The sequence below is a fragment of the Erinaceus europaeus genome, chromosome 19, assembly GCF_950295315.1.
Source record: "Erinaceus europaeus chromosome 19, mEriEur2.1, whole genome shotgun sequence".
Lineage (NCBI taxonomy): Eukaryota > Metazoa > Chordata > Mammalia > Eulipotyphla > Erinaceidae > Erinaceus > Erinaceus europaeus.
In genome coordinates, this window is record NC_080180.1 from 559013 (window position 1) to 577951 (window position 18939).

Sequence of the window (18939 nt, forward strand, 5' to 3'; positions counted from 1 at the left end):
CCTCCTCTCTCCATTTCTCTCTGTCCTATTCAACAATGACAACTACAACAACAAAAACGAGCAACAAAAGGGAAAATAAATAAAAACATATTTCTTATTGGCTGGAGACAGAATCCAACAGGGAAAGGGAAACCACTGTATTTGAAGAGCAAAGAAAGAGGGGCTGTGGGGCCAGGTGGCGGCACACCTGGTTACAGTGCACAAGGACCTGGGCTTGAGCTCCTTGTCTCCACCTGCAGCGGGAGAGCATCAGGAGTGGTGAGGCAGGACTGCAGGCGTCTCTTCCTCTCCTATAGAATAAAGGGTTTTTTTTCCTCCAGGGTTATTGCTGGGCTCGGTGCCTGCACCATGAATCCACCGCTCCAAGAGGCCATTTTTTCCCCCTTGTGTTGCCCTTGTTGTAGCCTCCTTGTGGCTATTATTATTGCCATTGTTGATGTTGTTCGTTGTTGGATAGGACAGAGAGAAATGGAGAGGAGAGGGGAAGAGAGCCGAGGGAGAGAAAGACAGACACCTGCAGACCTGCTTCACCGCCTGTGAAGCGACTCCCCTGCAGGTGGGGAGCCGGGGGCTCGGACCGGGATCCTGACGCCGGTCCTTGCACTTTCCACCACCTGCGCTTAACCCGCTACACCACCGCCCGACCCCCAATAATAAAAGTTTTTTAAAAGGGGGAGAATCTGGGCAAAGAGCCGCCGCCAGTCTGCCCTGGGGCACCGCAGAGCCCTTGCTCCAGCCTAGCCACAGGGCTTCCCCCAGACGGCTGAGCAGCTGGGAGGGTGCGGCTGGGCCCACACAGGGCGGGAGCTTCCCGGGCAGCCCAGCAGCTGCAGGAGCCCTTGGGGCTGGAGAGCCAGAAGGAAACTTCCGGAAGCCTGGCTCCTGCCACCAGGGGACCCGCCTGCCCCGCCTCCTGCTTCTGTCCCTGGCGAGCCTCCCCCATGGCCACAAGGGCCCCCGTCCCGGCGGCGGCTCCTGTCCGAGCGGCTCCAGGCCTCTGACGCTGTCCTGGCCGGTGCCCGACCGAGACCAAGGTGCCAAGAGGAGCCCAGAAGCTCTGGTGGGATGGGCGGGCGGCTGGAGGGGCTCCGCCCACGGCCCACGGCCCCCCGCCCCCGGCCCCGGGGGAAGCCCTGAGCCGCTCTGTGTCCTGCCCGCGGGCGCCTGAAGCTCGGCCCAGGTGGGCTCTGGCTCCTGCTGGAGCCCCTGCTCCTGACACAGGCCCCGGGCCCCGCGGTGGTTCCGGGTTCCGGCTTCCTCCGTGCCGCCGGGCTCCTGGCCGCTGCGGGTGCAGGTGCGGGGGGCCGGGACGCGGCTTCCCCTGGTACCGAGACCCCGGGGGCAGCTCACTGAGGGGCAGACGCACAGGAGCAGCGAGATGCCTTCTGCCCTTCACGTTCCCGACTCGCAGAGGGAACGCGGGAGCCTGGGCGACGGGCACTCTCCGTGGGTGTGCCTGTCACCGCCTGAGCGCAGGCCCAGCACCACCTGCAGGCGGGCACTCTCCGTGGGTGTGCCTGTCACCGCCTGAGCGCAGGCCCAGCACCACCTGCAGGCGGCACTCTCCGTGGGTGTGCCTGTCACCGCCTGAGCGCAGGCCCAGCACCACCTGCAGGCGGCACTCTCCGTGGGTGTGCCTGTCACCGCCTGAGCGCAGGCCCAGCACCACCTGCAGGCGGGCACTCTCCGTGGGTGTGCCTGTCACCGCCTGAGCGCAGGCCCAGCACCACCTGCAGGCGGCACTCTCCGTGGGTGTGCCTGTCACCGCCTGAGCGCAGGCCCAGCACCACCTGCAGGCGGCACTCTCCGTGGGTGTGCCTGTCACCGCCTGAGCGCAGGCCCAGCACCACCTGCAGGCAGTCTCCCCAGGAAGCCTTCGCTCAGGAGCAGCGAGATGCCTTCCTGGTCCTTTAGGGTCACAGCTCACAAAGGGTTGGGCGGGCAGTGGGTGCTGCACCTGGAGAAGCACAGGTCACAGGGCCCAAGGGCCCGGGTTCGAGCCCCCGGCCCCCACCTGCAGGGGAAAAGCCTCCTGAGCGGTGAAGCAGGTCTGCAGCTGTCTGTCTGTCTCTCCCCCTCTCTGTCTGCCCCTCCTCTCTCCATTTCTCTCTGTCCTGTCCAGCAACGACATCAATAACCGCAATAATAACTACAACAATAATAAAACAACAAGGGCGACAACAGGGAAAATAAAAATAAAAAATACATTTTAAAAGCCACGCATTTTTGTACTGGGCATGATTGTTCTGCAGAGACGCAAGACGCCGAGAGGGAGGGAGACAGCGGGGCCTCGGGGCCGGGCCGATCTCCGCGTGGCGGCCGTGCGGCTCCGCGCCCGCCGCACCGGCTCCAAGCGCCGCGAGTCGGGGAAGCAGAGCCCGAGCCCGGACCCCGCAGCCGCCCAGTCCGGAGCCAGCGGACACCCGCGGACAGACCGGCGGACACGGGGCGGACGCGCAGACCTGGGCCTGGCGCGACTCGGGGAGCCGGAGCCCGCGGGGCGGCCGTGCCGCAGCCCCCAGCCCAGCCTGCCGGTGGGCGCGGCTTCCCCCGGGCTGCACTTCCGGTGGGCGTGGCCGCACCTTCGGTGGGCGTGGCGACTCTCCCGGTGGGCGTGGCCTCGCCTTCGGTGGGCGTGGCGGCACCTTCGGTGGGCGCGGCTGCACCTCCCGGCGGCGCGGCTTCCCTACCTGCCTGGCTGCACCCTCCGGCGGACGCGGCCTCGCCACCTCGGGTCCTGCGTTCCCCGCGGGGACACAGATGGCGCCGCAGAACCCGCGCGGCTCCCTCAAAAAACACCCAGGTCGGCCGCGGCTCCCTTCCGCGCTCTTCTGGCCGCCGACTTCCGGCGCGCGGGGGGCGTGGCCAACGCGCTGATGGGGGGCGCGGCCTTGTGACGTTGCTCCCCCAGGTCGCCGCCCATTGGCAGAGGCGCGGCCCCGCCCCTCCCAGCCGCGGTACTTGAGCGCCCGCCACCCGCGCGCCCGCGGGGTCCGCGCCCCGATCCCGCTGCGCGATGCCCGGCCGCTCCCTGGGTCCCGCCCGCGCCCTGGCGGCCGGGCTGGCGCTGCTGCTGCTGCTGCTGCTGCTGCTGCCCAGCTTCGCAGGTGCGGGCGGATTCGACGGTCGGCCGCGGGGGTCTGGGGTCGGAGGGCGGTCGGAGGTCAGCCTCGAGGGTCCAGCGGGCCGGCGGAGAGAAGTGACCCCGAGGGCCGCGCGGGGCCCGGGGCCGGGTGGTGCAGGTGCCCGCAGCTGGCTGCCAGGTGCCGATCGACAGCGCCACTACCTGTTGGCCGTGTTCTGGCCTCACACCGGACTGTTTCGTTGGCCCCTCCCTGACCCTGTTTTGTCCAGTGTCTGTCCCTCCTGTCCCCTTGTCAGCTCATCAGGGCCGTGCGGTGCTCATCTGGGTGCCGGCGCCCGGTCACTGGCGTCCACGGTGCTCATCTGGGTGCCGGCGCCCGGTCACTGGCGTCCACGGTGCTCAGCTGGGTGCCGGCGCCCGGTCACTGGCGTCCACTGCTCACGTGCGGCCTCTGTGTTGAAGGCTGACCGCGCTGACCTGTCTCTTCCCGACTGAGTGAGCACCCGACCCGACTCACCCAGACTGAAGAGGATGTTTCTGGACACACGAGGCCCGTCCGGCACCCCCTTCCCAGGCCCCGCACCCCCACCCCGACGGGGACGGTCACCGGGCATCTCGCCGCGGTCATTCTGGCCACCTCCCCGGCCTTGGACAGGGAGAGCACTGCCCTTTCCTCTCTCTCCTCTGCAGAGGCCTGCGATGACCCTCCTCGGTCCCAGAGCATGATGATCAGTGGGACCGCTAAGCCCACGTACGCGCCCGGAGACAGAGTGGACTACACGTGTCGCCCCGGCTACAAGTCTGTCCCCGGCCTCTTCACCCATGTGGTCTGTCAGAACGACAACACGTGGACGCCCCTCCAGGAGGCCTGCACGCGTGAGTGACGGCCTTGCTCTCTATCGTTGTAGATGGCTTTTTAACCAGAGCCCTGCTCAGCTCTGGCTGACGGCGGTGTGGGGATCGAACCTGGGCCTTGGCAGCCTCAGGAGGGAGGGTCCCCCTGCAGAAGCGGGACGCCGTCTCCCCAGCCCTTCGCTGGATGTTTTCACAGACGGCGCACGCTTTGCTGGGTTTTCTCTGTGCGTCTGGTCCTCGGCCGCCTGCCTTCCCTAGACGCTGACGCAGCTCTGCGGAGTGTCTCCTGGCGAGTGTGTCTGTGAGCCCGACGCGGCCACGCGGTCCAGAGAGCCGGGGCCTTCTGATGCCCTGCACCAGCTGGGTGCCCAGCGTGACTCTGGAATTCTCTTACAGGGAAAAAATGTCCCACTCTGGCAGACCCCAGCAACGGGAGGGTGGACTACGTCAACGGATCCGCCGAGTTCGGGTCCCAGGCGCACGTGTCCTGCGAGGAGGGGTGAGCTGCTCCCGGGAGGGGAGGGCAGACGTGGGGTCCACCTGAGAGCCTCCTGCTTGCGGAAGGTGAAGCTTAAACGGCAGCAGCAGCAAATGCTAGAGAGGTTGTGGGGACAAAGGAACCCTCCTGCACTGCTGGTGGGAATGTCAATGGGTCCAGCCTCTGTGGAGAGCAGTCTGGAGAACTCTCAGAAGGCTAGAAATGGACCCACCCTATGGCCCTGCAATTCCTCTCCTGGGGATAGATCCTAAGGAGCCCAACACACCCATCCAAAAAGATCTGTGTACACATATGTTCCTGGCAGCACAATTTGTAATAGCCAAAACCTGGAAGCAACCCAGGTGTCCAACAACAGATGAGTGGCTGAGCAAGTTGTGGTCTATATACACAATGGAATACTACTCAGCTGTAAAAAAGGGTGACTTCACCGTTTTCAGCCGATCTTGGATGGACCTTGAAAAAATCATGTTGAGTGAAATAAGTCAGAAACAGAAGGATAAATATGGGATGATCTCACTCTCAGGCCGAAGTTGAAAAACAAGATCAGAAAAGAAAACAGAAGTAGAACCTGAACTGGAATTGGCGTTTTGCACCAAAGTAAAAGACTCTGGGGTGTGGGAGGGGGGAAATACAGATCCAAGAAGGATTCAGAGGACCTAGTGGGGGTTGTACTGTTATGTGGAAAACTGGGAAATGTTATGCATGTACAAACTATTGTATTTACTGTCGAATGTAAAACATTAATTCTCCAATATATTTAAAAAGAAGTAAATTATGTAGAGGGCAGGGGGAGACAGCATAGTGGTGATGCAAAAAGACGCTCAAGCCTGAGGCTCCAAAGCCCCAGGTCAATCCCCCACACCACCATTAGCCAGAGTGCAGCAGTGCACTGGGTAAAATAATAATAATATTACTCTATAGTTCTTCAGGAAGAGTCTCCTGCCTGAGCTCTGAAGTCCCAGGTTTAATCCCATCACCCTGGAGGCAGGAAGCCAGAGGCCACTTGTTCAGTGTCCACGTGGTGGGGACTTTGCTTCTGTGACTCCTTTCTAGCCTCATACCCATGTGATCAGAAAAGAGAGGTTATACGATTTCGATCTTTTATTAATTTTTTTTTAATATTTACTCATTCCCTTTTGTTGCCCTTGCTTTTTATTGTTGTAGTTATCACTGTTGTTGTTATTGATGTCATTGTTGTTGGATAGGACAGAGAGAAATGGAGAGAGGAGGGAAAGACAGAGGGGAGAGAAAGACCTATAAGATTCGTTAGCAGACCCACACTGGCCCTCTTTTCCCCAGTCACCACGCTGCTCAGAGCTCTCCGTGGGCGGCTCTGCTCAGAGGAGGGCGGCTGGCCAGCAGGGCCGGGCACTGGCCCACAGGCTTAGTCTGCAAACCCTGGCGCTGCGCCTGGCCGCCTGGAGCATGTAGAGGGAGATGAGGGCCAACAGAAGAGCCGCTCACTTAGGGAGACCTTGGGTCCTGCTGTCTGCGGAGCTCGCGCTCTCTCTCTCTCTCTCTCTAACGTGAAGGCATGTAGCCCTCGGCACTCTCCCTGCGCCCCCAACCCAGAGCAGAGCATCGGGCAGCAGCCGGGCCATGGAGCGCCTGCCTTTCCCTTCCTTTCGGGCGAGGTCCACGTGCTCTTAACCCGCTGTGCTCCCTGCCACCCTACTCCCTGGTTGATTTTCTTTTGAACTGTCCAAACTCACCTGTTTCTCTGAAGGCTCGTGATCCGTGCAGACACTGGATGCGGCTTTAGTGCTGTGGTAACTCAGTCTCATTCGCCTCCTTCTCTGTCTTGCTGCTGTTTATTGAATGGCTGTGATAGGGCGTCTCTGGCTTGAAGCCCGCTGTCCGTCCCGGGCCTAGTCCCCCCTGAGCAGAGGTCCGGGCGCCCAGACTCTGCTGCTGCCGGGGCTGTGCGGTGCAGACGCTCCTCACCCTTACGGGAGCTGGCGGGTTTCCTCAGCCTCCCCCGAGCTGGGTCCCGGAGACACAGGCGTCTTGTCAACCGCTGAACCCTTGTTTTCTCTCCTGGTTTAGTTTCCGCACGATTGGAACAAAGATTCTGCATTGTGAACTTGCTGGAAACGACGTGGCCTGGAGCGATACTGTCCCGAATTGCATCAGTAGGTGACTTGTCCCCTTGTCTCGGGCTGTTCGAGCCGCGGCCGCTGAGCACGTTCACCTGTCAGAGGCCGGAGCGCCCCGCTCTGGGGGTTTCCATTCCGCTGGGCTGAAAGCGGAGGAGTCCTAGGACTCGCTGCCTGTTCATTTAAGACCCGCGAGTCCCACGCGTGGACACACAGGTAGCCTGGCCCTGTGGCCGGCCTGGCTGGTAGGAGCCAGCCTGTGCTGCTGCCCTCAGGAGGTCGCCTGTCCTGTCAGCAGCTGTGGCCTCTGGGCGCTTAGCTGCGTGGGCGGGAGCGCAGAGCTGCAGGCCCCTGGCTACTCGGGTGAAGGGCTGGACACTGGGTGTCACTGGAACTAGCCCCTGTCACAGGCTGAGTCTCTGCGGCTGTGTCTGCTGTGCGTCCGCAGTCTGTCTGATGTAAGGGCAGAGCTGAGCACAACTGCAGACGGAGCTCACGGAGCTCAGGACACTGGCTGTCCTGCAGAGGAGTTAGTTCTGCAAGTCCACGCTGGTCTGGATTGCTGGACGTCAGGGAAGTGCGTCTCCTAGGAGACGTCCTGGGACGTTAGATTCACAACCAGCTCGTAGCAGTGACACCTCTGTGAGTTCTAGAGGGAGGTCAGAGTTCTGTGCTGTGTTGTCACGGGGGCCTCAGTCTCCGGACCAAAGACACAGGAGTTCAGGGCCGGGGGGCGGATCCTCAGCTCCAGAGTGCTCTCGGTGAGGTGGGGACTGGGCTCGAACCCAGGACTTGCACTCGATCCCTGTGACAATGTCAGACTCCCTTTTCTTTTCCTGTCTTGTCCGTCTCTCCCCCCGGAAGAGGTCGAGTGTGCGAAGCCCGCGCAGATTCCCAACGGCAGGTTCACCAACAGTCACAAGGACACTTTCGAGTACAGTGAGGTGGTGACATACAGCTGTGACCCGTCCAACGGCCCAGACCCCTACTCCCTGGTCGGGCAGAGGCAGCTCATATGCTCAGCAAGCGGGAACTGGAGCGCTGAGCCTCCCGAGTGCAAAGGTGGGTGACCCCCTGGCTCCTCCCCCCATGTTAAAAGCAGGACATCACCTCCCTGTCAGAGGAGCTGTGGAGTGAGAAGCCCCCAGTCACCAGCGGGAAACCGCGGCTGCTTCCGCTCTCCTTCCCCGGAGTGGAATCCGGGTCTGTGGTTAGGAGTGGCCTCTGGGTACCAGAAGGTCAACGCCCTGCCCTGTGTCCCAGGAGGGTGACCTGCCCTGTCATCTGTCCCCTCTGCTGGGCTGGCCTGTCTTGTCCCCTCCCCTTGCCTTCTCTCTCTCCCTCTCCCTCTCTCCCACCCTTCTCCGTCTCCCTCTCCAGGTGACTGTCTTTAGTTCCCGCAGCCCCTCTGGTCTCTGGCTCCTGGCTGGTTGAGCCCTCATGCTGACTCAGCTGGATTTGTGTGACGCATGAAGGGGGCCTCTGGCGGGCCTCGGGGGCCCGTCCCGGCCACCGCACGCCCAGTGGCCTTGACGTGGACGCGTGTCCTCTCCTGCCCGCGCTCTCTGAGACGAGGTCTGGTGGTTATCCCGACTCCCACTGACCCTGCCATCTCTCCACCCTCAGTGGTCAAGTGCCCGTACCCCGTGGTTTACAACGGCAGACCCACGAGGGCCATCGGGAAGAAGTTCTACTACGAGTCCATTGTGCAGTTTGCGTGCTTAGATGGCTTTTACCTCAGCGGCAACAGCACCGTGTCCTGCAGAGCTGACAGCACGTGGCAGCCGCCTTTGCCCACCTGCATCAAAGGTACAGAGGGTCTGCTGGCTCCAGGGAGCCGCTCCGCTCGCTGCAGAGCAATTGAAGCGGCGGCCTTGGCCCTCGGCTGTGGTCTGGGTTACGGTGTTCGCCCCACGCAGAATCCCGGGGCCTCCGCCCCTGCGCTCCCGCATCTGCACAGCCTCTCGGCCTCTTACTGAGACCGCACGGCTGTGAGCTGTGAGCTGTGAGCTCCTCCCCGGGCGCCGTGCACCTCAGAGTGGCGGGAGCCCATGCGCGAAGTGTGGAGGGGCAGCGGCCGCCTTCTCACTGCCGTCTCCCTTGCTCTCTTTCCAGTGCCCGATGCTACCAGCACTGAGCCACCTCCAGGCCCTCCAGGTTCAGTATTCCTTTACTAAAGCTGGGCCCTGGGGACAGACGCAGTCACGGAGCCTCCGTGGTGTCTGTCCTCTGGCCCGGTGGTATTTGCTCGCTGCCTCTGTGGTCCCATGGGGGGCATATGTCTGTGTGTCTGTCTGTGTCTGTGCCGTGACAGTCCCCTGGACAGGGCTGAGCTGGGCATCTCGTGAGCGACGAGACTCTGATTGCGACACTGTGAGCACGTGCTCCTCAGGGCAGATGCTGCTGGTTTCTCGGCTGCGGCCCCCGCCCCCGAGCAAGGCTGCCCTTGGACCCTCCATCACAAGAACAACACAGGAACCCTCCATCACAAGAACAACACAGGCTCACACGTCGCCCCACGTGGCCACAAGCGCGTCTGTGTACGCTAGTGTTGGAATAGTCTACGGAATACCGAGTCAAGTAGAAGGGCTAGTAGCTAGCACTCAGACAACAAGGGGAACAGAAGGGAGAACTAGAAATAGCCGGCAGGAGCGGTGGGCTCAGAGTGCAGGCACCAAACCCGGTGAGAGCTCTGGAGACAAGAAAACAAAGTGCTGAAAACAGGTTAAAAGGTTGTGCTGACGTGCAGTGGCGCCGTCTGCTGTCCCGCTTATGCCGTTTGTCGTGTTTTTCTAACTTAACGGTTATTCTCTAAATTCCCATTAGAAACAGAGCCGTGAATGTTTCGTACATTTACGTTCATGTGTTAGTCAAGACGTGTTCAGATTCTGTTTCCAAGTATAGGCTAGCGGAGCTCAGAAAGCACGTGTACTTGGAGACACAGCTGATCTTCTAAAATATGAAACCCTAAATTGCGTGTGTAACTTTGAATTGATCGATACTGGAAATTGACTGGCATTTGTTTTCCAGGGTCGAGTCCCACTTCTACTGCAACTTTCCCTACAGGTTCAGTAGCCCTTTTTCTTCCTTATGTGGTTAAGAACTCTACTGGTAGGGTTGGGTGGTAGTGCAGCAGGTTAAGCGCACATAGTGCAGAATATTGGCCAAGGATCCCAGTTCCAACCCCCGGCTCCCCACCTGCGGCGGGGGGTGGGGGGGTGTCTCTTCACAGGCGGTGAAGCAGGTCTGCAGGTGTCTGTCTTTGTCTCCCCTCTCTGTCTCCCCTTTTCTCTTGACTTCTCTCTGCCCTATCCAACAACAGCAATAACAGTAATAATGACAACAGCAAGGGCAACAAAAACGGGAAAATATCCACAGAGCAGTGGATTCATAGAGCAGGCACTGAGCCCAGCAATAACCTTGGAGGCAAGAAAAGAAAAGAAAAGAAAAACAAAACAGAACTCTGCTGGTGATGGGTGTAAGTGTGGGGCATGTGCTAACTGGTGTCTCTTCCTTTTATTTACTTGCTATTGGATAGAGACAGGGAGCAATGAGAGGGGAGGTGGGGGTGGGGAGAGAGGCAGAGACACCCACAGCCCTGCTTCACCACGCAGGAAGCTTTCTCCCTGCAGATGGGGACCAGGGGCTTGAACCCAGGTCCTTGTGCACTTGTGACGTGTGTTCAACCAGCTGCACCACCGCAGGAGCCCAGTAATATTTCTTTATCAGCGAGATTGAATTATTTTTTGGTCTGCATTTATTCCTATCCTCTTTGCATTTTCTCTTAAGGTATGATGGTGTTTTTCTCCTTTTATTTTTACTTTTTAAATTTTTTTAAATCATCTTTATTATTGGACAGAGACAGAGAAATTGAGAGGGGCGGGGCAGATAGAGACAAGACAGACACCTGCAGCCCTGCTCCACAACTCATGAAGCTTCCACCTGCAGGTGGTATTTTTACTTTTTAAATTTCTTTATTGGAGACTAATGTTTTACATTTGATTGTCACTATAATAGTTTGTACATACATCACATTTCCCAGTCTTCCACAGAACAATACAACCCCCACTAGGCCCTCTGTCATCCTTTCCAGGACCTGCACTCTCTCCCCACCCCCACCCCCCCCAGTCTTTTACTCTGGTGCAGTACGCCAACTCCAGTTCAGCTTCGACTTGTGTTTCCCTTCTGGTCTTGTTTTTCAACTTCTGCCTGAGAGTGATCATCCCATACTCATCCTTCTGTTTCTTCTGACTTATTTCACTTCACATGGATCTTTCAAGCTCCCTCCAAGATGGGCTGAAAGCTTTTCTCCTTCTAATGAAGGAGCAGGAGCACAGTAGTCTGTCTCCGATAGAGCGTAGCACACAACAACCCGTGAAGCCTCAGGGTGAGGTGGAGCAGCTGTGGAAGCCGCGGCTCCTCCCCGGGTGCTGTGCAAGTCAGAGTGGCGGGAGCCCATGCGGGGAAGTGTGGAGGGGCAGCGGCCATCTTCTCACTGCCGTCTCCCTTGCTCTCTTTCCAGTGCCCGATGATACCAGCACTGAGCCACCTCCAGTCCCTCCAGGTTCAGTATTCCTTTGTGGTTCGCAGTCCTGGCGAGGGGCCGGCCCAGCTCCCTGTGTGTCTCCACCGCCCTGCCTCCTCGATTCCTCCTCACAGACTCCGGTTCTGGGGTCTGGGGTCTGGGGTCTGGGTTCAGCAGCCTCCCAGTTACTGTTAACAAGACTCCTTCCACTGGGGGGCTGGCCCCAGACCTGCACGCCCACGGTGGGCAGGCGGCAGGCACCTTCAGTGGGGGGAGGGACAGGTTGGCGGTTGCAGCTGTCACACTTAGTGCTGGGAAACCGCCCGCCACCTACCGCAGACAGACAGACAGGCAGACAGGTGACAGGCTTTGTGTGTGTCTACTTAGACCTAAAACAACCCCTCCCTCCCTGGGCGGTTCCAGATCCGGGGGAGTGTGGGTGGCCCCAGCTCCTGCCTGATGTCCAGGAGGCCTTCCTGAGGAGGTTGGGGGTCTCGCAGGGCCTCCTGGCAGTTCTGCTGCAGGCCTGGGGCGGGGAGCTCCGAGCGCAGATGGAGCCGGGAGGGTGGCAGCAGCCGGGCCCTGGGGACGGACGCAGTCACGGGGCCTCCGCGGTGTCTGTCCTCTGCCCGGTTGGCTTTGCTCGCTGGCTCTGTGGCCCGGGGGCGGGTGGGGACTCTGTCTGGCTGGCTGTCTGTCTGTCTGCTGGGCTGGGCTGTGCTGTGCGAGTCCGCTGGGCCGGACAGGGCTGAGCACGGCGTCTCGTGAGTGACGAGGCTCTGAGGCGGCCCAGTCCGCGAGGAGAGGCAGGAAGAGGAGGTCCTGCACAGGCTTCTGTTGCTTCTTCCTCCTCAACGGGAGGTTTCTGGCGACGCCTTTGCTGAGTCGCTAGAGAAACACGGCGCCGGGAGGAGGAGTGTCAGAGAGTCAGAGAGTCAGAGAGACGGCACCGGGCCACCCCACCGCTTGGACGCTGCCCTCGCCCCGGTGCCCAGAGACGGAGGCGGGAGCCCGGTGTGCCCGGAGGACGGCGTGCAGCCTGCAGGGCGGGCTCCCTCCCGGCACTGCGCGGTTATCGTACAGAGACCCGTGACGGGGCCGGCGCACCAGGCTGCACGCGCCTGTGACGGTGGGCGAGGACCCGGGTCCGAGCCCCAGTCCCCACCTGCGGGGGCACAGCTTTGTGACTGGTGGAGCGGGGCTGCGGGTGTGTGTCTGTCTCTCCCTCGCCGTCTCCCCTTGCTCTCGCTGTCGGGCTGTCCCAGCAAATAAAGACAATAAACGAGTCCAAGTTCTTAGCGGTCGTCTGGGACTGCTGCTGTCAGGTTGAGCTCGGTGAGCATCTGTGACTCCGTGATCACATCTGGGCTAATCCCCAAACGCGCATCTCCACAGCACAGAGGGTCTCTGCTTGCTTCCTCGTGCGCCCTAAGTGTCCTGTGCTGTAAACAGAAGGGCTCTGTGGTGGACGTGGCTCAGTTGTGACCTGATCGCTGTGTTTTCTGCAGATGCCGACACGACTCCTGCAGCCAGGCCTTCAGAGACCAGCCGCCCAGGTTCAGTCACTCGCTGCCTCCTGCTCTCGCGGGAGCTCTGCCGGGGGTGGGATGACCCGTGTGGTGCTGGTCTGCGGTGTCAGGGAGCGAGGAGGTGTGGGGTCTGATTATTCCCATCCTTCCTCGGCTGCAGTCTGATCTCTGAGATGTTTTTCTGTTCACTTGGCTCCATCTGTTTCAGCAAAAGCCCTTTTAATATAAAGAAAAAGATTTCCTGGTTTTTTAATTATGCTTTCTTTATAAAAAAAAAAAAAAGATTGTAGTAAGCTGTTCAGAGAAGTTGCTTTTTTTTCCTTTTTTAAATTTATTTGTTATTGGATAGAGGCAGAAATTGAGAGACAAGGGAGAGATAGAGAGGAAGAGAAACACCTGCAGACATGCTTCACCACCTGTGAAGCGACTCCCCTGCAGGTGGGGAGCCAGGGACTCGAACCGGGACCCTTACAGCAGGTCCTGGCGCTTTGCACCACGTGCACTTAACTTGCTGTGTTACCGCCCCGCTCCGAGAGAGGTTACTTTTCTGTAACTTTCAGTCACGGAAGTAGCACGCAAATAGAAGCTGTAGGACTTGAAGCCTTCTCGAGTCCACTGTCTGAGCATCACACGTCAGCTGCAGCTGGAGGTCCAGCTTGTCCAGGTTTGTTGATTTTGATGCTGAGAGTCACACTTCAGCTGCAGCTGGAGGTCCAGCTTGTCCGAGTTTCGTTGATTTTGATGCTGAGAGTCACACGTCAGCTGCAGTTGGAGGTCCAGCTTGTCCAAGTTTCGTTGATTTTGATGCTGAGAATCACACGTCAGCTGCAGCTGGAGGTCCAGCTTGCCCAGGTTTGTTGATTCTGATGCTTAGAGTCACACGTCAGCTGCAGCTGGAGGTCCAGCTTGTCCGAGTTTTGTTGATTTTGATGCTGAGAGTCACACGTCAGCTGCAGCTGGAGGTCCAGCTTGTCTGAGTTTCGTTGATTTTGATGCTGAGTCACATGTCAGCTGCAGCTGGAGGTCCAGCTTGTCCAGGTTTGTTGATTCTGATGCTGAGAGACACGTCAGCTGCAGTTGGAGGTCCAGCTTGTCCAGGTTTGTTGATTCTGATGCTGAGAGACACGTCAGCTGCAGCTGGAGGTCCAGCTTGTCCAGGTTTGTTGATTCTGATGCTGAGAGTCACACATCAGCTGCAGCTGGAGGTCCAGCTTGTCCAGGTTTGTTGATTCTGATGCTGAGAGTTACACGTCAACTGCAGTTGGAGGTCCAGCTTGTCCGAGTTTCGTTGATTTTGATGCTGAGAGTCACACGTCAGCTGTAGTTGGAGGTCCAGCTTGTCCGAGTTTGTTGATTCTGATGCTGAGAGTCACTTGCTGCGACTCACATGGCCTTCGAGGAAACGCCCTTGGCAGGAGTCGGCTACTTTGCTGTGAGAACCTTTGTGTCCTACTAGGTTTTGCTCACATGTGACTGCTGTCCCCACAGGCGAGCTTCAGGTGGATGGGGGCAGGGAGGCCCCAGCACAGCCCCACTCTGGGCGCTTTTCCCCGCGCTGGCTAGAGCGGAGGTGTGAGGCCACAGAGGTCCTGTGCCGGTGACCCACGTGCTGCCCTGGCATTCACTCACCACCTTGTGCCGAGTGGCATCAGCAGAGTTGCTATAATTAAATGTTGAGAGTCTCATAAAATGTCCAACACTTTAAACTAATTAAACAACTTTGTCTTACTATTCTCTTTTCTAATATTTCCCCTAATTCCCTTTTTTTTTTCCCCTAGGAGTTCACACACTCAGTTCTGGATCTTCACCAACTAAGACCTCTGAAACCATAGGTAGGCACTGCCGTATAACCTGCATTTCGCAGCCCACTTCTGCCGAGGGGGACGCGGGTCACAGGCCTCTGGCCAGTGGCACTTGTGGCTCCCCTGGCAGCGCAGTGGCGCCCGAGGCTGTGTGGCCGCCCGTCTCCCCGGGTGCCCGGCGGGTCCCAGCGCACAGAGCGCGACCTGCTCTATGGTGACAGCGCCCCCCTGGAGGCCGCCCCAGGGCTGAGGGCTGCCTGCCACAGGCTCTGAAGGGGAACAGTCGAGGGCCGGGTGTGACAGGTGTCACCGTGCCCAGAGCAGCAGCGGCCCCACACGCAGCCGCTTTCAGTCCGTGAGAGAGCAGGGGAGGAAGGCGGGTACCGTGCTTCCGCTCTGCGGTCTCGGAGTGAGGCTGACAAGATCACGCCTGAAAATCCAGCATTCTGATCCTTGGGGCCAGCAGGTGTTGCAGGGGTGAAGCGCTGGACCCTCAGACATCAAGGCCCGGCCCTGCCAGTGCCCCGCATGCCAGCGATGCTGATTCTGTCTCTGCCGCCACAGACGGGATCTTGATGGTCTCTGGTTGCCCGGGATCCGGGTTAGGTTTCCCCGTGGGGTCTGTCTCTTCACGGACGGCCCGTCTCCTCGCTGTGCGGGTCACCCACAGCTCGCCTCTGTGCGACCGATGGAAGGAGCTCTGCCACTTACTCGTGGTGGCAGACGTCACGGCACTCAGAACTCCTTAGACAGTGGCCCAAGGGGCCGGCTGGAGGCAGGCGCACAGGGTCAGCCGCACGTGGCGAGACGCACACAGACCGACGCAAGGATCCCGGTTCGAGCCCCCGGCTCCCAAACCCGCAGGGGGGTCGCTTCACCAGCAGTGAGGCAGGTCTGCGGGTGTCAGTCTTTCTCTCCCCGTCTCTGCCTTCCTTCCCCTCTCCATTTCTCTCTGTCCTGTCCGACAGCAGCAGCAATAACATCACTGAGGGCAACAAAAATGGGACAAAAAGGCAACAGGCGCAGTGGGTTTGTAGTACAGGCACCAAGCCCCAGAGATAGCCCTGAAGGCCAAAGAAATAGAAAAGCCAACAAGAAAAGATAGTGAGTGGCCGGAGTGGCCTGAGTGGAGACTGCGCCCGGACACGTCCACTCGCGACCCGAAGCCCCGCTGTGTCAGGGCGTCAGCGGACACGTCAGAGCCCGCTGTCCTCACAGCTGTCTGCTTTCTCTGCCTGCAGGTGTGGGACTCATTTCCCTGATTGTTCTGAACGTGTGTGAGTATCCCGGATCTGCAGTGGCGGCTCCGTTTCTGGTTCTCACAGCTCACGATGAAGCAGACTTACTGGGGGCCAGGCTGGGAGCTCCCGAGTGTGAGGAGACTCTGCTCCTCCTGGGAGCTGACGCAGCCTCGTGCCCGGCCCCCAGCCGCTGAGGCCTTGGCTGTGCCCCGGGTGGGGCTGGGTGCTTTCTGCCAGGCTTCTGTGGACTCCGCACGCCACCCCGGCAGGACACACGCATGCGGGCCTGGTCAGGGCAGTCCCCACTCTGGAAGTGGACCGGAATTTTTTTCTCTGCTAGATCTGACTCTCCGAAGCTTGTTTCCGAGTTACACCTGCTGTTTCCCGGTTTCTCGCAGTTGCCATGACTGCAGTTGTTGCCATCTTGGTGCATAAGTACCTTCAGAAGAGCCAGAAAGGGTAAAGGAAGCCTGCGTCTCCCCCTTGTCCCCTCCTGACTGACCCCCAGCTGCTCTGTCCTGTGCTGTGTGCTGTCCGTCTGTCCAGCTGTGTTGCTTTGTGTGGTGTTTTCACATTTCTTAGGAAATACGTCTCATTGTCTCAACAGTCCCCACTTTCTTCACGATCATGGTCACTGTCACTGGCAGGCTTGCCTCAGCTCTGCACTGGGAGGGGACTTTCTGTGGATTTGGGGTTTTCGAGTTCTGTCACAGTCATGGGCCACAGGCTGTGCCCTTAGGGAGCTGAAGAGGCTGTGGTGGCATCTCATTCCAATACCCGGTTCACTTCTTTTCCTTGAGTTACGTTCCTGTTCGGCATGTGGGTCACTTTGTCTCGAGTGTTTGAATCTTGCCCACCTGTTGTTGGTTCTCACGGAAGGCTGAACCTGCAGGCATAGGACTGACAGCCTCTCCCAGCTAAGCGTGTCCACCTGCATCATCCTCCAAGTGAAAAGGGGCTTTGAAGGAGACAGACACATGGTCCGTTTCCCAAGCTGGGATTTTGAACGAAAACTGCGGCAGACGTTCAGTCATGACGTCAGAGTGGCCATGTAGCCACGCGAAGTCTGCAGAGCTCTCTCCTCACTGCCAGCACAGAGCAAACGGCTCTGCCTCTACTCAGATCTGGCCGCGGTGATGGTTGGAGACGTCTGCAGTAGCAAAGCTGAGTCGTCATCTGCTCACAGCCCCGCCTTCCAGCACAGGAGCCCGGGCTGTGCCCTCTGCCCCCGCTGACCCCAGAGCCCGGGCTGTGCCCTCTGCCCCCGCTGACCCCAGAGCCCGGGCTGTGCCCTCTGCCCCTGCTGACCCCAGAGCCCGGGCTGTGCCCTCTGCCACCTGCTGGTCAGCTCATCTGGCTGCCCAGTGGTGTCCCCTCCTCCCTCGAGGCTCCATGTGCTTCCCTCCTGTAGAGGACGGCCTGGTCTCAGTCAAGAGCACAGAGATGGCCCCCAGGCCACCCACAAAGGTCCAGCACCACCGTTTCTGTTTCTGTGACTGATGGGCTGACCACCAGCTTCCTCCCTCCCTCCCTCCCCCCGTCCTCTGCCGCCGCCGGTGTCTCCCACCCGGAGGCCGGTGCAGCCGAATCCCTGGCTGACGTCACCGGCCCGGTCCGTTTCTGTTTGGCGCCCGCCCGGCTGGGCTGCAGTGAGCATCAGGGTCAGGGCCGGTCCGGAGAACCCAGGGGAAGCTTTGCTTGGAGGAGGCTGCAGTGCAGGGCTGGTGGCTCTGCTCCCAGGAGGCCGCAGGTGGCGCTAGCGGACCCCGGCCCCTCCTGGGAGCAGCAGCAGCTGTGGCGCTGGGCAGTGGCAGAGGCCGCGGGAGCTGGTGACCTTTTCCCTTTGTCACCACAGTAGCTGCCCTGTGAGGAGCCTGGGAGAGAGAGAAGAGAGAGAGGATGTCTGACTTCTTGTTAAGGGCAGGCAGGCAGGAAAGTGTCACAGGACGGGAAACCGTCCCCCAGACCTTGGGCTCTGAAAGCATGGCCTTGCAGCCCGGCCCCTGCGTGGGTGCAGGGAGCCCCCTTCTCTGAGCTGGGAGGGGTGCTGGCCCGGCCCCTACCTGGGGCGTCACCCGGTGTCAGCGGGCCCGGGAGAGCTTTCTGGGAGGGCCGGCCGTGCTCCTGGCAGTGATCTCTGATCCCAGAGGAGGCAGCGGTGGGGGCTCTGGGCAGAGCCTGCCCGAGGGGCGTCAGCAGAGAGGAAGGCGCAGGGAGGTCTCACTGAGCAGAGAGGAAGGCGCAGGGAGGTCTCAGAGCCCTTCTTGCAAGAGCGTCTCTCTCCGTCTCCCCGGCTGCCCCGGGCCTCACTGATGCGTCTCTGCCTTGCCTCCTAGGGAGACAGCGGCCACTGCAGACTTTCCCGAGGACACAGCTTCCACCTGAGAAGACCCTCCCCTCCGAGGGGCCCCTGACCAGGGCGTCTGTTTCTCTGGACCCTGGGAAAGCGGTCACGACTCAGTCAGCCAGCAGGCGTCACTCCCCCAGGAATAAAGCCGGAAGTTAGTTGCTGTCTCGCAGCTTCTGCTCTGCTTGTCTGAAGACGAGTTAACCTGTAGCTGACCCATCTGCCCCCATTGACACGCAGCTGACACGCCTGCACCCCTGAACACGTAGCTGACACGCCTGCACCCCTGAACACACAGTTGACAGGCCTGCACCCCTTAACATGCAGTTGACACACCTGTACCCCTTAACATGCAGCTGACACACCTGCGCCCCGTAGCCTGTAGTTGACATGCCAGCACCTCATGTCACTGCTGTGTGCAAAGCTGAAGTGGCCTCTCCCTGGACTGTCCAGAAGCTGCTCACTGTGTCACTGCCCCCAGAGGCGGGGTCCAGGTAGGCCCCTTGTCCCGCAAGGACACGTTTGTGCTGGTCACTGAAGGAAGGGAGCCGGCAGCCGGGCCTGGTGACCTGTGTGAGTCCCCCCTGTGCTGTCAGGTGAGCCCTGAGGTGCTGCTGTGTGTGGCCGCACACCCTGGGTGTCTCTCCATCTCCCCTCCCTCTAAATCTCTCTCCTGTCAGGCTGGGCGGTAGCGCAGCAGGTTAAGCGCACGTGGCATAAAGCGCAAGGACCGGCATGAGGATCCCGGTTTGAGCCCCCGGCTCCCCACCTGCTGGGGGGTTGCCTCACAAGCAGTGAAGCAAGTCTGCCGGTGTCTTTCTCCATCTCCCCCTCCTCTAACTATTTCTCTCTATCCTATCCAACAATGACAACAATAACAGAATGGTAAAACAACAAGGGCAACCAAAGGGAAAAAATAGCCTCCAGGACCAGTAGATTCACAGTGCAGGAACCGAACCC

At 59.7% G+C, this 18939-nt stretch overlaps 1 protein-coding gene across 6 annotated transcripts; it reads left to right on the forward strand.

The window, feature by feature from the left end:
* Positions 1-2886: 2886 nt before the first annotated feature.
* LOC132534581 (membrane cofactor protein-like) lies at positions 2887-18151 on the forward strand. Of its 6 annotated transcripts, none has more exons than XM_060178362.1 (12): positions 2887-3107; positions 3776-3961; positions 4337-4439; positions 6486-6571; positions 7400-7597; positions 8162-8344; positions 8651-8692; positions 12569-12616; positions 14368-14421; positions 15633-15668; positions 15973-16091; positions 17969-18151. In XM_060178362.1, exons 1-11 carry the CDS (start codon positions 3017-3019, stop codon positions 16065-16067), a joined length of 1122 nt encoding a protein of 373 aa, XP_060034345.1. In that variant the 5' UTR covers positions 2887-3016; the 3' UTR covers positions 16068-16091; positions 17969-18151. The 6 variants fall into 6 exon arrangements, with proteins under 6 accessions (XP_060034345.1, XP_060034344.1, XP_060034342.1 ...); XM_060178361.1 differs by having other exon boundaries at positions 16031-16091; XM_060178359.1 differs by lacking the exon at positions 15973-16091.
* The last annotated feature ends 788 nt before the right edge of the window (positions 18152-18939 follow it).

Coding starts and splice junctions, on each gene's coding strand:
- LOC132534581 (XM_060178359.1), top strand. CDS start 3,017: ATGCCCGGCCGCTCCCTGGGTCCCGCCCGCGCCCTGGCGGCCGGGCTG. Junction 12,617..14,367: donor TTCAGAGACCAGCCGCCCAG/GTTCAGTCACTC, acceptor TTTTTCCCCTAG/GAGTTCACACACTCAGTTCT. Junction 14,422..15,632: donor TAAGACCTCTGAAACCATAG/GTAGGCACTGCC, acceptor CTCTGCCTGCAG/GTGTGGGACTCATTTCCCTG.